Source organism: Tachyglossus aculeatus, chromosome 19 (assembly GCF_015852505.1).
Source record: "Tachyglossus aculeatus isolate mTacAcu1 chromosome 19, mTacAcu1.pri, whole genome shotgun sequence".
Classification (NCBI taxonomy): domain Eukaryota; kingdom Metazoa; phylum Chordata; class Mammalia; order Monotremata; family Tachyglossidae; genus Tachyglossus; species Tachyglossus aculeatus.
Window position 1 is genome coordinate 16919123 of NC_052084.1, and position 19548 is coordinate 16938670.

General features: G+C 44.1%; 1 protein-coding gene across 1 annotated transcript in view; it reads left to right on the plus strand.

The window, feature by feature from the left end:
- Positions 1 to 19548, plus strand: part of ZFAND3 (zinc finger AN1-type containing 3) — a 251829-nt gene that overhangs the window by 167704 nt on the left and 64577 nt on the right. The window contains exon 3 of the mRNA XM_038760762.1: positions 10440 to 10622. Coding sequence (XP_038616690.1) covers positions 10440 to 10622 — 183 coding nt within the window. The remainder of the gene's footprint in view (positions 1 to 10439; positions 10623 to 19548) is intronic.

Genomic DNA, 19548 nt, shown 5'->3' on the forward strand with positions numbered 1-19548 from the left:
GTGCTTCTCAAGAATAACATGGATTAAAGTATTTTCTCTTCAAAACACATCCCCTGGCAGAAGAGCATGTTGAACCTCTGATTATTTTTTATTAACATCGCCTTCCCATTTCAGCAGTGAACCTTTGCAATGGCCATGACTGTTCCATTTCTGCCTTGCTTGATGTGGGGGCATTTTTTTTTGTTTTTTTTTTAAGCAACCAAGTCCATTCATATTACCCCGTTCATTTAGCATTGACAGGCTAGCGTGCGCCATTTTCCTAAAAAAAATTTCCAGTCCTCAAAATACACAGTTGTAACTTTCTCAGTCGCATTCATTGAGCACTTACCGAGTGCAGAGCTCTGTTCTAAGCACTTGGGAGAGTACAGTACAACAGAGTTCATGGACACGTTCCCTCCCCACGATGACCTTATGGTTCAGAGGGGGAGACAGACATTAAAAGAAATTCCAGATATGTGCACAAGTGCTGCAGGAGGGTTGAATAAAGGGTACAAATCCAAGTGCAAGGGTGACACAGAAGGGAGAGGAAGTAGCGGAAATGAGGGCTCAGTCGAGTTTTGAAAAGGATTTACCTTTAAGCACAGGTGGAAGAAACACACAAACCTGAATAGCTCCTTGTTGCTCCCAGGTACTACTTTTATTAACGCGATTTGTGTTCTCTTTTCCAACTCAACTGTACTGGAAGTCTTGGGTTGTTTGTGAATGCCAGAGACACTTTACAAGATGGAAACTTGTTTTATGCAGTATTATCATTTCTTTCAGTACAATCCTGTATTCTTTTGTGCTCTTCTTGTCTCCCCAGCTCACCTCCTGGCTGTACCTTTGGACAATCTTGCATTGTCCTCTTTCTCCTTTTTCTTCTCCTTCTCCTCCTCATCCCCCCACCCCAAAACAACCACCAAACCCTAACTCTTCCCACCCGAAATCCCACTTCTCCAAAACCCCAGTTCTTATCAACCCTTCACTTGCCCTTAGGCAAGTGTCTCTCTTCAGCGCTTATGTATTCATACTTATTTGAGGTTTTTTAGCTCCTGGTGGGCAGGGATATTGTGCCTCTCTTGTCTCCCAAGTTCAGTACACTGAACTTAGGCACTCAGTACATTTACTACGAATACTGTACTACTGCTAGTAATACTGAACTTCCCAAGTGCTTAGTACAGTGCTCTGCACACAGTAAGTGCTCAATAAATACGATTGAATTAATGAATGAACTAGTAATACTGTACTAGTATTGCTGAACTACTATTGCTACAAATACTAAGACTGTATCCTAGACTGTGAGCCCACTGTTGGCTAGGGACCGTCTCTATATGTTGCCAACTTGTACTTCCCAAGTGCTTAGTACAGTTCTCTGCACACAGTAAGCGCTCAATAAATACGATTGATTGATTGATCTGACCTGATTAACCTGTTTCTTCTCCAGCACTTAGAACAGTGCTTAATACATAGAAAACGTACAGCAGATGCCATTAAGGAAATACAGGGCAAGGCAAATCTAAGACTAAACTATCTTCTTAAATGGTAAACTCGTTGGCTTTTATTCTCTCAGAGGACAGGAAGCATGACAATTTAACTTGTGCAGACAAGAGTAGGGAGGACCAGGAGAGAGAGTTTGTTTAATAAATGTTTCAGGATAATGGGTCTCATCCTTCTGTCTTATTGTTTGCTCCCAAGTGCTTAGTACAGTGCTCTGCATATAGTAAGTGCTCAAAAAATAGTATTTACTGATGGATTGATTAATCCTTGGTCTCATCCAGTATTAGCCCCCTGACATTATTTTAGCTTCCCTGAGTGCAGAGTCCCTGACTGGTGTGGCACTTGATGAGGGTGTAATAGAGACAAAATCATCAGGTCATCCCACACGTGACTCACAGTCTAAGCAGGAGGGAAAACAGGCATTAGATCCCCATTTTCCAGCTGAGGGAACTGAGGCCCAGATAATTTACATGACTTACCCAAGGTCACACAGTGGGCAAGTGGCTGAGCCGAGATTAGAACCCAGGTCCTCTGACTGCTGAGCCCGTGCTCTTTCTATTAGGCCCCGCTGCTTCTCTTCTATCTACAGACGTATTCTGTGTGTATTTCCTCCCACCTGGCCCTGGGAAAGGAAAGATACTGAAAAACCGAGAAGAAGGCTGGATTCGGCATGTTGGCCCATTAGCTCTTTATGGAAAGGCTCATGACTTTTTGATGTAGATATTTTAAAATGTGTGAACTTTAAATGAAGCTTACTGACTAAAAATGAAGCAAATGTACCATTTTAATTGGAGCTGTAGAGGATGGACAAGAGAGGTTTTTTTTAATGCATATTTTAAAACCACAATACTCTCTGGAGAAGTCCACGAGAGAATGTCAAGGCAAAGAGCTTTGAAAACAGTGCTAACCAAAGAAAGCTAACTAAAAGTTTCACCTCCACCCTTCTCTCTCCCCACCCCCAACTCCTTTATTAAAAGAATATTAGCTTTAGTGCACCTCATGACTGCAGTGCTCAGAGTAAATGTGAGGTAATTAACCAACCCATCTGCCAGTATAGTAGCGTTCCTTCAGAGTTCTCAGTTATTACTGAAGAACAGTAGTCTTGGTCATTTGTTTTTTTTATCCCCCCTGTTTCCCAGGAACCTATTTTGCTGCACGTCGTTCCCAAAATTCAGAATAGGAGAGGGCAGAACTAAAAAAGGAAATTTAGTGCTGTGCAGGACATCAAATTAACAGTGTTTTTCCTGTCAAGATGTAGGCCACACTCAGATGTATATTTTGGTCTCCTTTTGAAGAGGATATTGCTGCCTTTTAATTTCCCAGTTGAAAGAAAATGACTAAACAAATAAGTGTTGAAGTCCACCCTTGAAGTTGCACAGAGTGGTGTGTATTAATTAGGTTTCAGCACTTACCATATGCCTGTGCCTGGTGGTAGATTAAAGGCAATCAAATTAGAGACGGTCCCATTCATTCATTTGATTGTATTTATTGAGCACTTACTGTGTGCAGAGCACTGTACTAAGCGCTTGGGAAGTACAAGTTGACAACATAGAGAGATGGTCCCTACCCAACAATGGGCTCACAGTCTAGAAGGGGGAGACAGACAACAAAACAAAACAAGTGGACAGGTGTCAAGTCGCCAGGACCCCCAGTCTAAGAGGTAGGGGAAAAAATGTAGCCTTCCCATTTTACAGATGAGGAAACTGAGGGACGGAAAGATCGAAAGACTCGCCCAGGGTCACCCAGCAGGACTGGGACAAGAGGTTGTAGAGAAGCAGCATGGCATAGTGGATAGAGCATGGGCCCAGGAGTCAGAAGGTCTTGGGTTCTAATTCCAGCTCCTCCACGTATCTGCCGCATGACCTTAGTCAAGTCCCTTTACTTCTCTGGGCCTCAGTTACCTCACCTGTAAAATGGGGATGGAGACTGTGAGCCCCATGTGGGACAGGGACTGTGTCCATCCCGATTTGCTTCTATCCACCCCAGCACTTAGTACAGTGCCTGGCACATGGTAAGCACTTAACAGATGCCACAATTATTGTCATTATTATTATCATTGTTATTTCCTGATTCTCAAACACATATTTTATCCACTAGGTGTGCTGATCTAGGCTTCTCGATGCTTTTCCAAAATTCCCTCCAGGGGGGTGGAACCAAAATTCTCAGCCTCCAGCTTCGATGTCTCCAAGCCCTACTCCGATGGATAGACCCAACAACCAATCCATCAGTCAAACCCTGAACCGAGCGGTTGGGAAATTTCAATACCACAGAGTGCCCTGCCCACAAGGAGCTTTGAGTCTACAGGAGGAGACAGACGTCATTAAAATAAATTGGAGGAAGGGTAGCCAGGCACCAGAGCCAGAGTGGACACCCTTGGGGAGCCCAGTTTAAGAGTTGGGTAGCAACAGGGCTCGGTGGAGGAAGCAAGTGTTGCCTGGGAGATAGAAGGAGCTGGGTTTTAGTCCCGCGCCTGCCACTTGTCGGCTGTGTGACCTTGGGCCTCAGTTCCCTCATCTGGAAAATGGGGATGACCACTGTGAGCCCCACATTGGACCCTGTCCCTGCCCAAGGTCACCCAGCAGACAAATGGCAGACCTGGGATTAGAAACCAGGTCCATACTCTGGCTGTGCTGTTTCTACTGTCTAAAGTTTGCCAGTTGGGTTCCTCCTGGATCTTTAAAATTATTCTTCCCCCGAATTCTGCTTCCTGTTTAGAAGACAGCTACTTTAATTGCTCATTCAAGCTGTTGGATAAGATCTGAGTGCTGGCTAACCTCAGTGCTGTTCCTCTCACCAAGGAATAGGAGCCCCCGTCCCGCGGCCTTGCCGCCTTCAGACAAGGCAGGTTGTTTTTGAAAAGAGCGAGAACGCAAGGCTGATTCATGTCGGGGGAAGCTTAAAAGAAAGTTGTATCCATTTTTAAGCCGCGTATCACTCTTAAGGTCACGGCTGTTAGTAAAACAAGGGTGGAATGCGTAATCGTTTTCCAGCTTGGAACTGTCCTTGCATTTAAGATTTGTAGTTTCTGCTTTTGCTCCAGAGTGATTAGAGCCAAAAGAGCTAAAGAACAATTTGACTTTTTTGCCTCCACGTGTCAATTAGTGCTTTGGTGACCTCCAGGGTAGCATGGGAGTGCGGTAATGAAGTCTCCCCCAAAAAATCGGATCTGACATTTGAGTACAAAATAGCAGGGCCCTACTTAACATATGCCAGAATCTGATGGAAATAGACACTTTGCTTCAACCACTCCCTCCCCACTTTACGATGACATCCTTCATAGAAACCAGTTTTAGTGGGGTATCTTTCAACTCACCTTTTCAACTATAGGTTCACAGATGATAAATGCAATTTAATCCCAACTCAAAGGCCCCACCCTACACTTTTCTAACCGACACAGCAACGTGCAAGGTAATCGGCATTCTTCTTTTCCTTTTGTTTAAAAGCAAAGGTTAAAGACTTTATTTTTAGCTCTACAGTTTGACATGGTTGGTTTTGCAGCCAAGGGATTGTCCTTCCCCTTTTTTATTTTGATGGAAAATTGAGATATCGGCTTTCTCAGCTTAGCCCGCAAGAAAATCTGAGCTCCTAAATGCCACAGTGGCCGTTTCCCCTTTCACATAGGCGACAGTGGTTGCGATTCTCCCTCTAGACTGAAAGCTCCTTGTGAGCAGGGAACTCCGTTGTAGTTTCCACTCCCTAGTGCTTTGAACAGTGCTCTGCACACAGTAAGTACACATTTAACTGGTGCCAAGATAACCAGGCAGGAGGTTTGCGTTAATTGTCATGTTCCCTTGGCAATGCTAACTGGATCTGTATCCTGCGTCGTGGTCACTATATGCTAGATGAGACATGGGCTCATAAGCACTTAACAAATACCACACTTATTATTATTCTTAAATACTATTCTTACTGCGAGTAATAATAATAGAGTTGTTAAATGTGATCTGTGCCCACAAGGAGTCTAGAGTCTACAGGGGAAGACATTGATATGAAGGTGATTTTTTTTTTAAGCGCTCTTTGGAATTGATCAGGATGAAAGAGGAGAAGCAAGGAAAGAGTAAAGGAAGCCCAGGGTCATAGGCAATGCTAGAAATGGCAGAAAGTCCGAATTGAAAGCTTTGACCTCTGAGAGAGAAATGAGGAGTAGACTTGAGGGGGAAAAGGAAAGCATCAGATGCTTAGTTAAGCGCTCTGCGTACTCCTAAGCAGTCTGCGATTGTTTGGGGAATTGCAGTTGGGCAGATTCAAAGGCATGTGAGAAGAGAGTTCAGGTCACTAAGGGACAGAAAAGGAAAAAGGGAAGCGCTTCGAGGGACCAAATCTTCCAATCATTTTCCAGAAGCTGCTAACTGCGGGGACCCTTACCTCTGGTGCGCGATAAAAAAAAATGTGAAATTCCAGAAGCCACGGACTACCCCAGGAGAAAGTCAGGCTCATAATAAATTTCTTTAGATTGTTTTTGGGAGCTGAAGAAGCTTTCCCAGCCCCCAAATACCCAGACTCCCTTCTGACCAAATGTTTTTTTTATTTTTACTGGTCTGCTGCCTAACTTTTTCTCAGATCAGCCTAATGTCTGTCGCACCCAGGGCGTACTAATTCAGCTGGTTGATGTTGGCTTCAAATATTACTTATTTTTAATGGTATTTTTTAAAGTGCTTACTGTGTGCCAGGCACTGTACTAAGCACTGGGGTAGATACAAGTTAATCAGGTTGGACACAGTCCCTGTCCCACATAGGGCTCACAGTCTTAATCCCGGTTTTACGGAGGAGTGAACTGAGGCACGGAGAAGTGAAGTGACTTGACTTGCCCCAAGTCACACAGCAGGCAAGCGGTCGAGCCCGGAATTAGAACCCAGGTCCTTCTGACTCTCAGGCCCGTGCTCTATTCACTAGGCCAAGCTGCTTCTCTACTTCAAATATCCTCTTAGTTATTTGAAGGCAGTGTGTTCAGATAGGACCTTTCTATAGTAGTGATGGTATTTGTTAAGCACTTATTATGTGCCAAGCACTGTTCTAAGCCCTGGCACTGTTCTAAGTGTGTTTTTCCCCCCCCTTTTTCTTAAAATTTCAGGCATGCAATCATTTCGTGGTTAGTTATTTGCTATTAATGCTAACATGTTAATTTATGAACTGTAAATGAATAAGAGACTCAGGACTATTACAGGGGAAAACTATATAGTCTGCACAATAAACGCGTCGTGTGAAGCCAGCTTCCTCCCAAGTAACTTTTGTGCTTGTTCACACATCTGAGAAGAAAGTGTGAAAACTCTAAAGACCATACAATTTCAGCGATTTCCATTTTAGTGATAGACTCAATTTTAAAGTAAGCTTAATTACTCACAGGGCTTCGGGTGGGAGCCTAAAGCTTCCAATGTTCACTACTGTCCCAAGCACTGGGAAAAGCCTTGGAATTAGTTCAAAGACCAGTCATTCGTACGGGCCTGGGAGCCAGAGGTCCTGGGTTCTAATCCTGGCTCCGCCACTTGCCTGCTGTGTGACCTTGGGCAAGTCAGTTCACTTCTCTGGGCCTCAGTTCCCTCTTCTGCAAAATGGGGGTTCAGTGTCTGGTCTCCCTCTTCATAGACTGTGAACCCCAGGCAGGACCTGGCGTAAGCTTCTTGTGGGCAGGGAATGTTGCTGCTTATTGTTGTATTTTCCCAAATGCTTAGTACAGTGTTCTGCACAGAGTAAGCACTTAATAAATACTATTGAATGAATGAATGACATATCTACTGCAGCACTTATTATAGTGGGGATTAAGACTGTGAGCCCCGTTTGGGACACGGACTGTGTCTAACCTGACAAGCTTGTATCTACCCCAGTGCTTAGTACAGTGCCTGGCACATAGTGAGTGCTTAACAAATGTTGCATTATTATTATTATTATTATTATTATTAGTTTGTTGTTCCTGAGATCAACTGCAAAAGCTGAGAAGCAGATAGCTGAGATAGCCGGCACTGATACCAATTTCATTTCGAGCAGACGGAAGTAGCTTGAGACACCATTTTGGTCTTGTGTGGACTGGTCACAAGTGATTTGTAATCAGAGAACAAAGATATTATTTATTTATTATATTATATATTTATATTATAGTGTGCACATATTTATATAGAACTATGTTTATATTATTTTATTATTATTTATTAATATTTATATTATTACTTTCCTTTAACGTTGTTGTCCTATGTTAAAGGCGCCTAATATTTTCATTCTGTGTAAATGTAGCCTATCTTCCCATACTGGGGTCAGCAGGAGAGTATTTAGTCAATACCACTGAGAGAGCACTATTTTATGGTATTGGTTAAGTGCTGACTCTGTGTCAGGCATAGAGAGGCAAAGTGACTTGTCCAAAGTCACACAGCAGGCAGGTGATGGAGCCGGGATTAGAACCAAGGTCCTTCTGAGTCCCAGGTTTATAGCTACACTCCTACAGTCCTGTAAACTACACTCTACCCTCCTCTGGCCACCAACCTGAAATGTTTTCCCTTCCTAGCTGGCATCGTAGATTAGTCCTCTCGAAAGTTTTCACAATCGTTTCAGCCCCATTGGTTCTCGCTAACTCCTGTTTCGATTTGTTATCGTTAAGGTCCTTAACCAAGGTTAACATCCGACCCATTGGATTTTATTAAGATTTTAATCAGAAGGATAAAAGGCGAGTTTATGAATTGGCAAGATACCGCTAATGGCCTTGTTAGCAGCGGAGGTTAGAAGCTCTGTGTTCATGAACTTATCGCCGATTTTATAGGCGGAGAGGGTGGGCACCTCCTGTGGAGAGAGTGCGCTGGCTTCTGTTGGGGGGGAAAAACAAGTTGGAGAATCAGGACGGCATAAGGTGACGTCCTTAAAAACAAATATATAGGATGCGAGGACAAACATTTGGTGTTCATCCCACCCTCAGCTCCATAGCGCTTAATGTATGTATCTGGAATTTATTTTATTGGTGTAATAATAATTGTGGTATTTGTTAAGGGCTTACTAGGTGCCAGGCACTGTTCTAAGCACTGGGGTAGATACAAGCAAATCAGTTTGGACACAGTCCCTGTCCCGCATAGGTCTCACAATCCTAACCCCCATTTTATTGATGAGTTAACTGAGACACAGAGAAGTAAAGTGGGGATTAAAACTCTGTTCTCCCACTTAGACTGCAAGCCCTATGAGGGACAGTGTCTGGCCTAATTATCCCAGCTCTTAGAGTGGCGTTTGACATAGTAAGCGCTTAACAAATACCATAAAAAATAAGCAAATGAAATGTTCAGAATATGTAAGCTGATGTGCCTATGCTCAAAACTGCTTCAAGGGGCTGAGAATGAATAGACGTTGAGATGGTGGGAGGAGTTGGGAAGTCATAGGAACTAGGGATACTTCCTGAAGGAAGCGGTTTTGGGTTTTCAGGAAACGCTGGTTGGGCTAATCTAAAAGTGAAGGGAATCCCAGGCAAGAAGAAGACTGGGAGTCAAGAGGACTTGGATTCTAATCCTGGCTCTGCCACTTACCTGCTGTGTGACCTTGGACAAGTCACTTCCTTCATCTGCAGAATGGGGATTCAGTACCTGTTCTCCCTCCTATTTAGACTGTGAGCCCCATGAGGGACCTAATTCCCTCATAGCTGCCCCAGTGTTCACTGCAGCACTTGGCACACAGTAAGCTTCTTTCCAAATGCCACAATTATTGTCATCACGATGTGTCAAAGGTGGGAGAGTCAACACATAGGGCTCACAAACTTAATCCCCATTTTCTAGATGAGGTAACTGAGGCCCTGTGAAATGACTTGCTCAAGATCCCACAGCAGACAAGTGGCAGAGCAGGGATTAGAACCCAGGTCCTTTTGATGCCCAGTCCTGCATTCTATTCGCTAAACTACACTGCTTCTCAACTTTCTTTCTTCACTTCCCCTGAGTGCCCCAGATTCTCTCATTTGGGAATGTTCTTGAGAAGCACTTGAGTTCTGCAGTGTACAAGTCTGAGAGATTTTTTTGGAAACACACATGCTCCGGCAGGCCACTGCATTACTGCAAGAGTGACCGTAATGACCTTGCTTTCGTAACTTCCTCTGAATGTCCCAAATTCTCCCATTTTGAAATGCTCAAGGGCAGCATTTGAGTTCTACGGTATACAAGTCTGAGAGGATTTTTTTTTTTGGAAACCCACACCATACACATTGGGATCCAGTTGGGGTTAAGACGTCACAGACACAAAAACCTGGCTTCCCTGAAGGAGACCATCAGATGTGGCAGGTGGATATTGACCTCAGGGTCAGAGCCATGGTAGAGCGTTGTTCTCCACTGGTGCTGGACCTGGAGGTCAAGGCGGAAAATAGGTCTCTGCCACCTAGTAATACCTTCCCTAGCCTGGCAGGTTCTTATCCCCTTTGAATGCTTGGTGTAATATTTATAAGCACGAAGATCGATTTGTCTTTCTTTCTTTTTCTTTTTTTTTTTTTTGTCCAGTACTGGAATGCTACCTTTACCCCATTTTTTCTTAGAGTTTCTTACTGAGTCATGATGTTTTCTTTGGGACCAGTCAACCAGTGAATCGTATTTATGGAAGCAGTGTGGCCTGGGTGGAAAGAGCCTGGGCCTGGTATTCAGGAGGACCTGGGTTCTAATCTCGGTTCTGCCACGTGTCTGCTTGGGTGATCCCGAGCAATTCATTTCACTTCTCTGGGCCTCAGTTCCCTCATATGGAAAATGGGGATTAAGACTGTGAGCCCAACCTAATTAGCTTCTATCTGCCCCAGCTCTTAGAACAGTGCTAGACACACAGTAAGCACTTAACAAATACCATTTTTATTATTATTATTATTACCATCATGACTGATATCCCCAGCACCACTCTGTGTCCATTTCGTGTCACAGCCAAGACCAGGAAAGCTGTTCTTATCTATCTGCTTCAAAGTGTCCTTCTTTTATTTTCTTCAGCCTCTCCCATTATTTTTTTTCTTCTTTTTTTTCACCTCTCTCCAGATTTTCAAAAGAAACAACCAGATGATGACTCTACTCCCAGCACAAGTAACAGCCAATCAGACCTGTTTTCTGGAGAAACAAACAGCGACAACAGCAATACCTCTTTAACTTCAGCGACTGTTAACTCCAACCAGCCCCAGCTTTCGACAGAATTGAATGTAACTTCACCAAGCAAAGAAGAATGTAAGTACGAAGGCTTGAGGGGGGAGAGAGCGAGCGTAGGCCAAGCTTAGCACCACTGGCTTGGTGGACAGATTAAATAATTATGTTGGTATTTGTTAAGCACTTACTATGTGCCAGGCACTGTTCTAAGCACTGGGGTCGATACAAGGTAATCAGGTTGTCCCACGTGGGGCTCACAGTCTTAATCCCCATTTTACAGATGAGGTAACTGAGGCTCGGAGAAGTTGAGTGACTTGCCCAGGGTCACATAGCAGACAAGTGGCAGAGCCAGGATTAGAGCTCATGCCCTTCTGACTCCCAAGGGTAAAGGGGAATGGGTGACTATCAAAATGCTTAAGGGGAACAGACCCAAGTGTATAGACAATTCAGAAGTAAGGGCATAGTCGGGAAAGGACTCTTGGGGGAAATGTGATTTTATCTGGGTGTTAAAGATGGGAGGAGCTTGGTCTGTCGGATATGAGAGGGGAAATTAGAGGGAGGATGTGGACGAGGGATTGGCGACGAGAAAGATGAGATTGAGGTACTGCCAGAACGTCGGAGTTAGAGGAGTGAAGTGTGTGGGGCAGGTTTTAGAAAATCAGTGAGATCAGGCGGTCAGAAGTCTTTCTTTGCCACAAACCCTCATGCTCCAAATATGTCTCATTCCTTTCTTTCTTCTCTTTCTTTCCTTTCCATAAAGATCACAGAGCGTTTGCTCTCGCTTTGGAAGGGGTGAGCCCTACAGTGCTCTGGGAAGGAAGGAAGTGGTGTTGCTTGCTTATGCAGGGAAATCTCTCATTCTCTCTTTCTTTCTCTTTCTCTCTCACTCCCTAGCAGAGATCAGTCCCTGCACCTTTGCGTCACCTTGCTGGGGTGTGTGTATATATATATATATATATATATACACACATATATATATATATACACACACACATATATATATAAATTTTCTTTCTCTCCTTCCCCAAGGGAGATACAGGGAGAGAGAGAGATAGACACACACACAAAGATTTTGCAGCCAGAACACTGAACTTCTTGCCCATGTCCCTGCTTCCTTCTTCCAAGAAAACTTGTTTTCTGTTCTTCCGCCTCACCCTTTTCCTTCCTTCCTTTCTCTGCCCCCTTGTAGCAGGTTAGGAAAAGTCCCATGATGCCAGACCATTCCAGGGGGATTGAAGCTGCCCCGAGTTTCCGTACTGGGGGTAAATTAGGGGCATTTGTGCTTCGTTTCCCCCCACCTTCAAAGCCTTACTAAAATCCCATATCCTCCGGCCTTCCCCGGCTAAGCCCTCTTTTCCCCTACTCCCTCTCCCTTTTGTGATTCCCTTGCATTGGGATAGGTACTCTTTATTCACCCCACCTCAGCCCCACAGCACTTATGTACAGATCTGTAATTTCTGTTAATTTCTTTCTTCCAAGACCATAAGCTCCCTGTGCGCAGGGAACGTGTCTACGAGCTCCATTGTATTAGCCTCTCCCGAGCACTTACTACAGTGCTCTGCATACAGTAAGCACTCAATAAATACCACCGACTGACAATGTAAGGAGAACAGCAGCAACTGCTGTCTTTTTGTCTTTTTGCTTTCTTCTACTCTGCTTCCCCTTCCCCCCACCCACCCCAAATACCCTCACCAAAAAAAAAGAAAAAAACCCCAAAATCCTCCTCACATTCACACTTCTTGCTGGAAGAAAAGGGTTATTTGAAGTGTTCCTTAAAGAAAGGGAAAAGTTATTTTGGAACACGGAGCTAAAATGTTAAAAGGGGCATGCCAGTAGTGGTCTCAGAAATTAATGGGACTGGACAGAAATTATGTGAATTTTACATCCCATTTGCCGAAATGGTTCTAAATGCCACTCAGATGTCAATGAAAGAGAAAAATCTTTCCTGGGATTAAGCCCAGAGTACCATTTGGATTAAAACCAGATTTCCCACCACTGACTGGGTCATCTATTAGATATTGCCTTAAAATATTTCCTCGTAGAAGCAACTCGGGAACCTGCTCATTTTAGTTGCTTTGATTGAAAAATGCAATTTTCATTCTGGGATTGCCGTTGTTTCTCTGGCATTTAGTTGCCGATAGAGGCCAGCCTTAGAAACTCTTGGGAAAAAGCTGCGTGGTTTTAGAATGGGAAGAGAGCCTGTTAATGGGACAGGACGAAAAGCAATTCAGCCGGGGCTTAATAAGCCATCCATACTCGGAGCAGGAGCACTTGAATTTTTGCACCCTTTTTTCAGCCCTCCCTCAGCCCCATGGCACTTATGCCCGTAACCATCATTTCTTTCTTTCTATTAATGCCACTTGTCTCCTCATCTAGACCATAACGTCACTGTGGGCTGGGAACATGTCTACCCGTTCGGTTGTAGAGTACTCTCCCAATTGCTCAGTAATAATAATGATAATAATAATAATAGCATTTATTAAGCGCTTACTATGTGCAAAGCACAGTTTTAAGCGCTGGGGAGGTTACAAGGTGATCAGATTGTTCCAAAGGGGGCTCACAGTCTTCATCCCCATTTTACAGATGAGGTCACTGAGGCCCAGAGAAGTTAAGTGACTTGCCCAAAGTCACACAGCTGACAATTGGCGGAGCCGGGATTTGAACCCCTGACCTCTGACTCCAAAGCCCGGGCTCTTTCCACTGAGCCACGCTGCTTCTCTGTACAGTACTCTGCACACAGTAAGCACTCAAGGAATACCATTGATGAATTGATTGATCGAATGCTTAGGCCAGGAAAAGAGAGATGAAGGGTGGGGGGTGTTCACAGGACCACCCACCACACTTCTTGCCACCATCAAATAGCCATTCAGCGCTCCAGTCTCCAAATCCCACATTTCTGAGGAATCGTCCCACTACCTTTCCAACCCTTCTCTCCCAAACTACCAGGCAGGTTCCAACCATTTCAAGCAGTTCTAAGACTGAGGAAGGCGTAAGCAATACAAAACACCAGAAACATTGTTCATACAGGATCTTCGTAAAGGATTTTTAGAACATGATGAACTTTGATTAGTGGTCCTCCGTTTTGTCAGGTGACAGACCATTCATTCATTCAGTTGTATTAAACACTGTATGCAGAGCACTGTACAAAGCCCTTGGGAAAGATCAATACAACAATAAACAGTGACATTCCCTGCCCACAATGTGCTCACAGTCTAAAGCGGGGGAGGCAGACATCCCTACAAATAAATAAAATTACAGATCTATACATAAGTGCTGTGGGGCTCTGGGGGTGGGGTAGGAGAGCAAAGGGAGCAAGTCAGGGCGATGCAGAAGGGAGTAGGAGATGAGGAAAAGTGGGGCTTGGTCTCTGAAAGCATTTTGGAGGAGATGTGGAGGAGTAAGGCTTTGAAGACGGGGAGGGTAATTATCTGGTAGATTTGGGGAGGGAGGACTTTCCAGGCAAGAAGCAGGACGTGGGCCAGGGGTCGGTGGCGAAATAGGTGAGGTGGAGGCACAGTGAGAAGGTTAGCGGCACCAGAAGAGCGAAGGATTTGGGCTGGGTTGTAGAAGGAGAAAAGAGAGGTGAGATAGGAGGGGTCAAGGTGATGGAGTGATTTAAGGACAGTGGTGAGCAGTCTTTGTTTGATACAGAAGTGAATGGGCAACCACTCTTCTTTGGTGTCAGCGTCCTGCCATTATTTGGCCAAGTCAGCTTTTCTTTGGTCTCATTGCTGTTGCAATTTAGAACAATGCATTCATGTGAATGCTTAAATTTCAAAAATATCAAAAATAAAATGCGCCCCCCCCATCTTAACCCCCACCAGCCTGCAGAACACTAGTGTTTGAATCAACTCCAAGAGACCAGATATTGGGCAGGAGAGGGTGGGCTTATCCAGGAGAGCAGTTGAAAATGCTACCTATTAAAAAAATGCTTTACGACTTCCTGCTGGGATGGCATTAAGTGAAATACGGCGGGGAGATTTATTTCCAGAGCTGCCTGTATCTCTCCCCTTCTCTCTAATGAAGCTCAAAGCCTTGTGCCGTTTATCAGAGATAATTATACAACAGATGGAGCTGTTCTGATATAAAATAGTCTCAAAGTGGAAGCTCCTTTTCCATAATGAAGAATGCCCAAACTTTAAATGTCTCCTTTGATTTGAATTTAAAGGTGTGTTTTCTGGGCATTTATTTTATCACTGGTTCTGTAAAACATTCTGCCTTGGTTACAGCTGGTTTCCAAGAAGATGGATATTTTGCAGCAGAGTATGATGATGTACAGCTATGTGGCGAACTGACTAGAATGACCGTAATTCACTGGGAATCAATGGATGGGATCATTAAGTTAATCCTTGTCAGGGTGAAAGCCTGAAGTGTTTTTCTTACAGGAATTGTTCAAGATGAAGTGTCCCTCCTTCCTTCCTGTCCTATAATAATAATAATAATAATAATTGTGTTTGTTAAGAGCTTACTAAGTGCCAGACACTGTACTAAGCACTGGGATGGATCCAAGCAGATCAGGTTGGACACAGTCCCTTTTCCCACGTGGGGCTCACCGTCTCAATCCCCACTTTACAGATGAGGTAACTGAGGCTCAGAAAAGTGTAGTGACCTGCCCAGGGTCACAGAGCAGACAAGTGGCAGAGCCGGGATTAGAACCCATGACCTTCCGACGCCCAGGCTCATGCTCCTTCTCCAGACTAGTGAGAGTTTATGTGTATTTGCAATATCAATCGGTGTGTGGATCAGTGGTATTTATTGAACGCTTACTTGGGGCAGAGCACTATGCTAAGTGCTTGGGAGAGGACAATGCGACTGAGTATTGTCTACTGGAGCTTACAGTCTCCAGGCACTGTTTCTTTAGTCCAGGCAAGGCTGTAATTGGAAGGGTTTGTGAAGAAATCCCTCCCTCCTCCTCATGTTACGCTATTCTAGTTGTCCTTGCTCAGATGGTACTTTTCATCTTCAGTCTTCTCGAAACAACTGTTCCTAGATAGCCGTCGAAAACAACGGACGCTGCTCTTACTCATCTTTTTGAGATGCAGGGAGAGCTTTTGAGAAAAGCCCGAAAATGTGTGTTGAATAGAGTTGACCAAATTTGGCTCTCCGCACTAAGCAGTACCCCAGACAGAGAGCCACTCACTTCATTACGCTGGGCAAGTGGACAAGAACAGAAATTTCCTTGATCTTTCTCCCTGGGAACATCCTCGGCAAAGAGTAGACCAGGATATTTTCGACAGCAGGAAAATTGTTTGGTTTCCTGTTTTCCAGGGTGCCAAAGGAGGCTTGCAATTGTTGATGAAATCCCAAACACTTTGTTGGAGATGAAGTCACCAGAAAGTTGTTTATTATTATTAGTAGTAGTAAGTAATAATAATAATAAAGGTATTTAAGTGTTTACTGTGTGTCAAGCACTCTAAGTGCTGGGGTAGATATGAGGTAGGGTGTAGGGAATGAGATAATCAGGTCTCACATGGAGCTCACAGTCTGAAGAGGAAGGAGAACAAGTATTGAATCCCCATTTTGCAGATGAGGGAACTGAGGTATGGAGAAGTGAAGTGACCTGCCCACGGTCACACGGTGGACAAGTGGTGGACCTGGGATTCGAACCCAGTTCCTTTGATTCCCCAGGCCTGTACTCTTTCCACTGGTCCCCGTTGCTTCCCTGTGCCAAACTAAAGAAAGTTGGGCCTGAATCCTAACAGGAGGATATTTGAAAAGTAGGAATGCCCGGTCAATCATTCAGTCCTATTTATTGAGCACTTACTATTCATTCATTTCATTCATTCAGTCGTATTTATTGAGCGCTTACTGTGTGCATAGCACTGTACTAAGCAATTGGGAAGTACAAGTTGGCAACATATAGAGACAGTCCCTACCCAACAACGGGCTCACAGTCTAGAAGGGGGAGACCTGTATATATACACCTGTATATATGTTTGTATGTATTTATTACTCTATTTTACTTGTACATATCTATTCTATTTATTTTATTTTGTTAATATGTTTTGTTTTGTTCTCTGTCTCCCCTTTCTGGACCGTGAGCCCACTGTTGGGTAGGCACCGTCTCTATATGTTGCCAACTTGTACTTCCCAAGTGCTTAGTACAGTGCTCTGCACACAGTAAGCGCTCAATAAATGCGATTGACTGATTGATTTAGACAGACAACAAAACAAAACATGTGGACAGACCACTGCCCTAAGCTTTTGGGAGAGTACAGTTTAACAGAGAAGACATATTCCCTGCCCACAGCTCAATCAGAGCACTGAAGCAGGATGTTTTGAATTGTTTTTCTGAACTGTTATTTTAAAATGAGCCTATTAAATCAGGTGCCCTTTGTTTTGATGGCAAAGATCATGGGAAACAATCTCTTAAAGTGGCATTAATGTGAGACTTCCACCTAGTTTTCCTTTTGAAACAGTTGAAGTAAACATGGGGGCATGTGGTTGGTGTAAGGCTAACTTCAAACTGCAGTGTGACAGCAAAATACCAGGATGGAAAACTTTGTATTTTAACAGGGCTATCACTTCTGATACTGCATTGATTCTTACTTTCCATGAAAATGGCTTTTATTTTAATTGTGTGTCAATACCTTTCCTTCCCCTTAGGACCTTGTAGGTGCAGAGATCATAAAGGGAGTAATGTAATTTGGTCTTTAGCCTGTCAATTGTATTAAGTGCTTGCTCTGTGCAGAGCACTGTACTAAGTGCTTGGGAGAGTCCAGTACAACAACAAATAAGAAGCTTACAGTCTAGAAGGGGAGACAGACCATGGATTCCAGCCAAGAAGCAGCATGGCATAGTGAATAGAGTTCAAACCTGGGAATCACAAGGTCATGGGTTCTAATCCCGCCTCCACCACTTGTCTGCTGTGTGACCTTGGGCAAGTCGCTTTACTTCTCTGTGCCTCAGTTATCTTGTCTGTAAAGTGGGGATTGAGACCGTGAGCCCCACCTGGGAAAGGGACTGTGTCCAACCTGATTTGCTTGTGTCCAACCCAGCACTTAGTACAGTGTCTGGCACATAGTGCTTAACAAGTACTGCAGTTATTGTTAGTAATTACTATTATGGTCACTTTATTAAGTGCCAGCTGATTTCTTGCATCTGATAGTATGCAGATGCAACAATATACTGTTGGGGTTTTTTTTTTTCCTTCCACTTTTTGTTCCAGCTATTTTTAGGATTGGGGAGCTCTAGTGAAAAAAGCGTAAGCCAAAGATAGAATTCAAAGCCTTCCCCAGCCTTCAAACTAGTTGACATTTTGAAGTGTCAGTGCCCCGTCAGCTAATTGTAGCAAGGTTCGCCACGGCCGGCAGCCAGCGCGAGGCACCTTTGGACCAAACATCTCGGGAGGAGGGGTGTTGCAGAACTCCAGTGTTCAGAACGAGTTTCGAAAGACCTTTTGAAAGGGTGGTTGGGGCCTGAGTGGGAGAAGATGTTTTCCGTTTCCGTCCTAGCGCCGGGAAAAAGGAAGATTTCCCAGAGCCTTGTCAAGCGCCAAAGCGCACTCTGCCTCATGCTGGGTCAGAAGATAAAAACTGAGCATCATCAATCGTATTTATTGAACGCTTACTATGTGCAGAGCACTGTACTAAGCGCTTGAGCAGTTTCTGAAAGGTTTCCATTGATGGGAGACAGCATGGCACAGTGGAAAGAGCAGGGGCCTGGGAAGCAGAGGGCCACGGTTCTAATCTCAGCTCTACGACTTGCCTACTCTGGCATCTTGGGCAAGTCACTTCAGTTCTTTGTCTCCTGGGGACTCCTACTTAGACTGTGACAGCGGCTGTGTCCAAACTGATTAGCCCAACTTGTACTTCCCAAGCGCTTAGTACAGTGCTCTGCACACAGTAAGCGCTCAATGAATACGATTGAATGAATGAATGATGATGGCATTTATTAAGCGCTTACTAAGTGCGGAGCACTGTTCTCTACCTCAGCGTGCTCAATGAATACGATTGAATGAATGAATGATGGTGGCATTTATTAAACGCTTAAGTTCTCTACCTCAGCGCCTGTCACAGAGTAAGTGCTTAATAAATACTATTAAAAGAACTTTCACTGACCATTTCCCAGTCCCCGCTTTTTAACCCTGTCCTTTAATAAGAAATAAGGAAATAAGAAAGATGGATTTCTTCCCCAATTCCATTTCCAGTTTAATAATAGTGTGTTAGGGGCCAATATTTTACAAAGGATGCAATGGTTATTTTCTGTATCTTCAGTAGGGCCCAGGTAGTTTCTCTTCATTCGTTTAATCGTATTTATTGAGCGCTTGCTGGATGCAGAGCACTGTACTAAGCGCTTGGGAGAGGACAATATGAACAGACATATTCCCTGTGCACAACAGCTGACAGTCTAGAGGGCGAACCGCACGGCCAACCCATCCTGGGTCTGTGCCCAGTGGAGACCCATTTTGAGGTATTGGACTCCCCCAAATGCTTAGTACAGTGCTTTGCACCCATTAAGCGCTCAATAAATACTATGGATTGGTTGACAGTAGACCCGGTCATCCTAGCAACCTAAGGACATCGGAACCGGGAACCAGTTTAGATCTCAAAACTCTTCTGTGAGGTAACGAGAATAATATGGACATTCTTAAAATTCTGGGCAATTTGCATCAAATTAATAACCTTTGCAAGTGGTTTAATTTTGGGGGGGAGGGGGGGAGAGGACTAGTTTGGTGTCTTGTGTTGGGGATGGAGAGGGGGAATGAGCTATTATCTGCCCAGAATATTTCTTGGGGTTTTGGATTCCCCCTCGTTACATCTTTATGTATTTGAGCTTTTAATCGATGGTGCTTTTCAAACTCCATTATATAGACAGATTGGGTATGTCTTGTGTGATTAAAGTAACCCATGAATTGCAAGTTTGGGGTGAAATTTTGAGGAGTTTTTCAGAAGAGCCAGTTCTGCTTCTGCAAGCTCCAGCGTGTTCAGTGACATCCAATTACGGGTATGTTAATCCATTAATGTTTGCAATTCATCAGGGGCTCCTAGACTTTGAAAGGAAGATG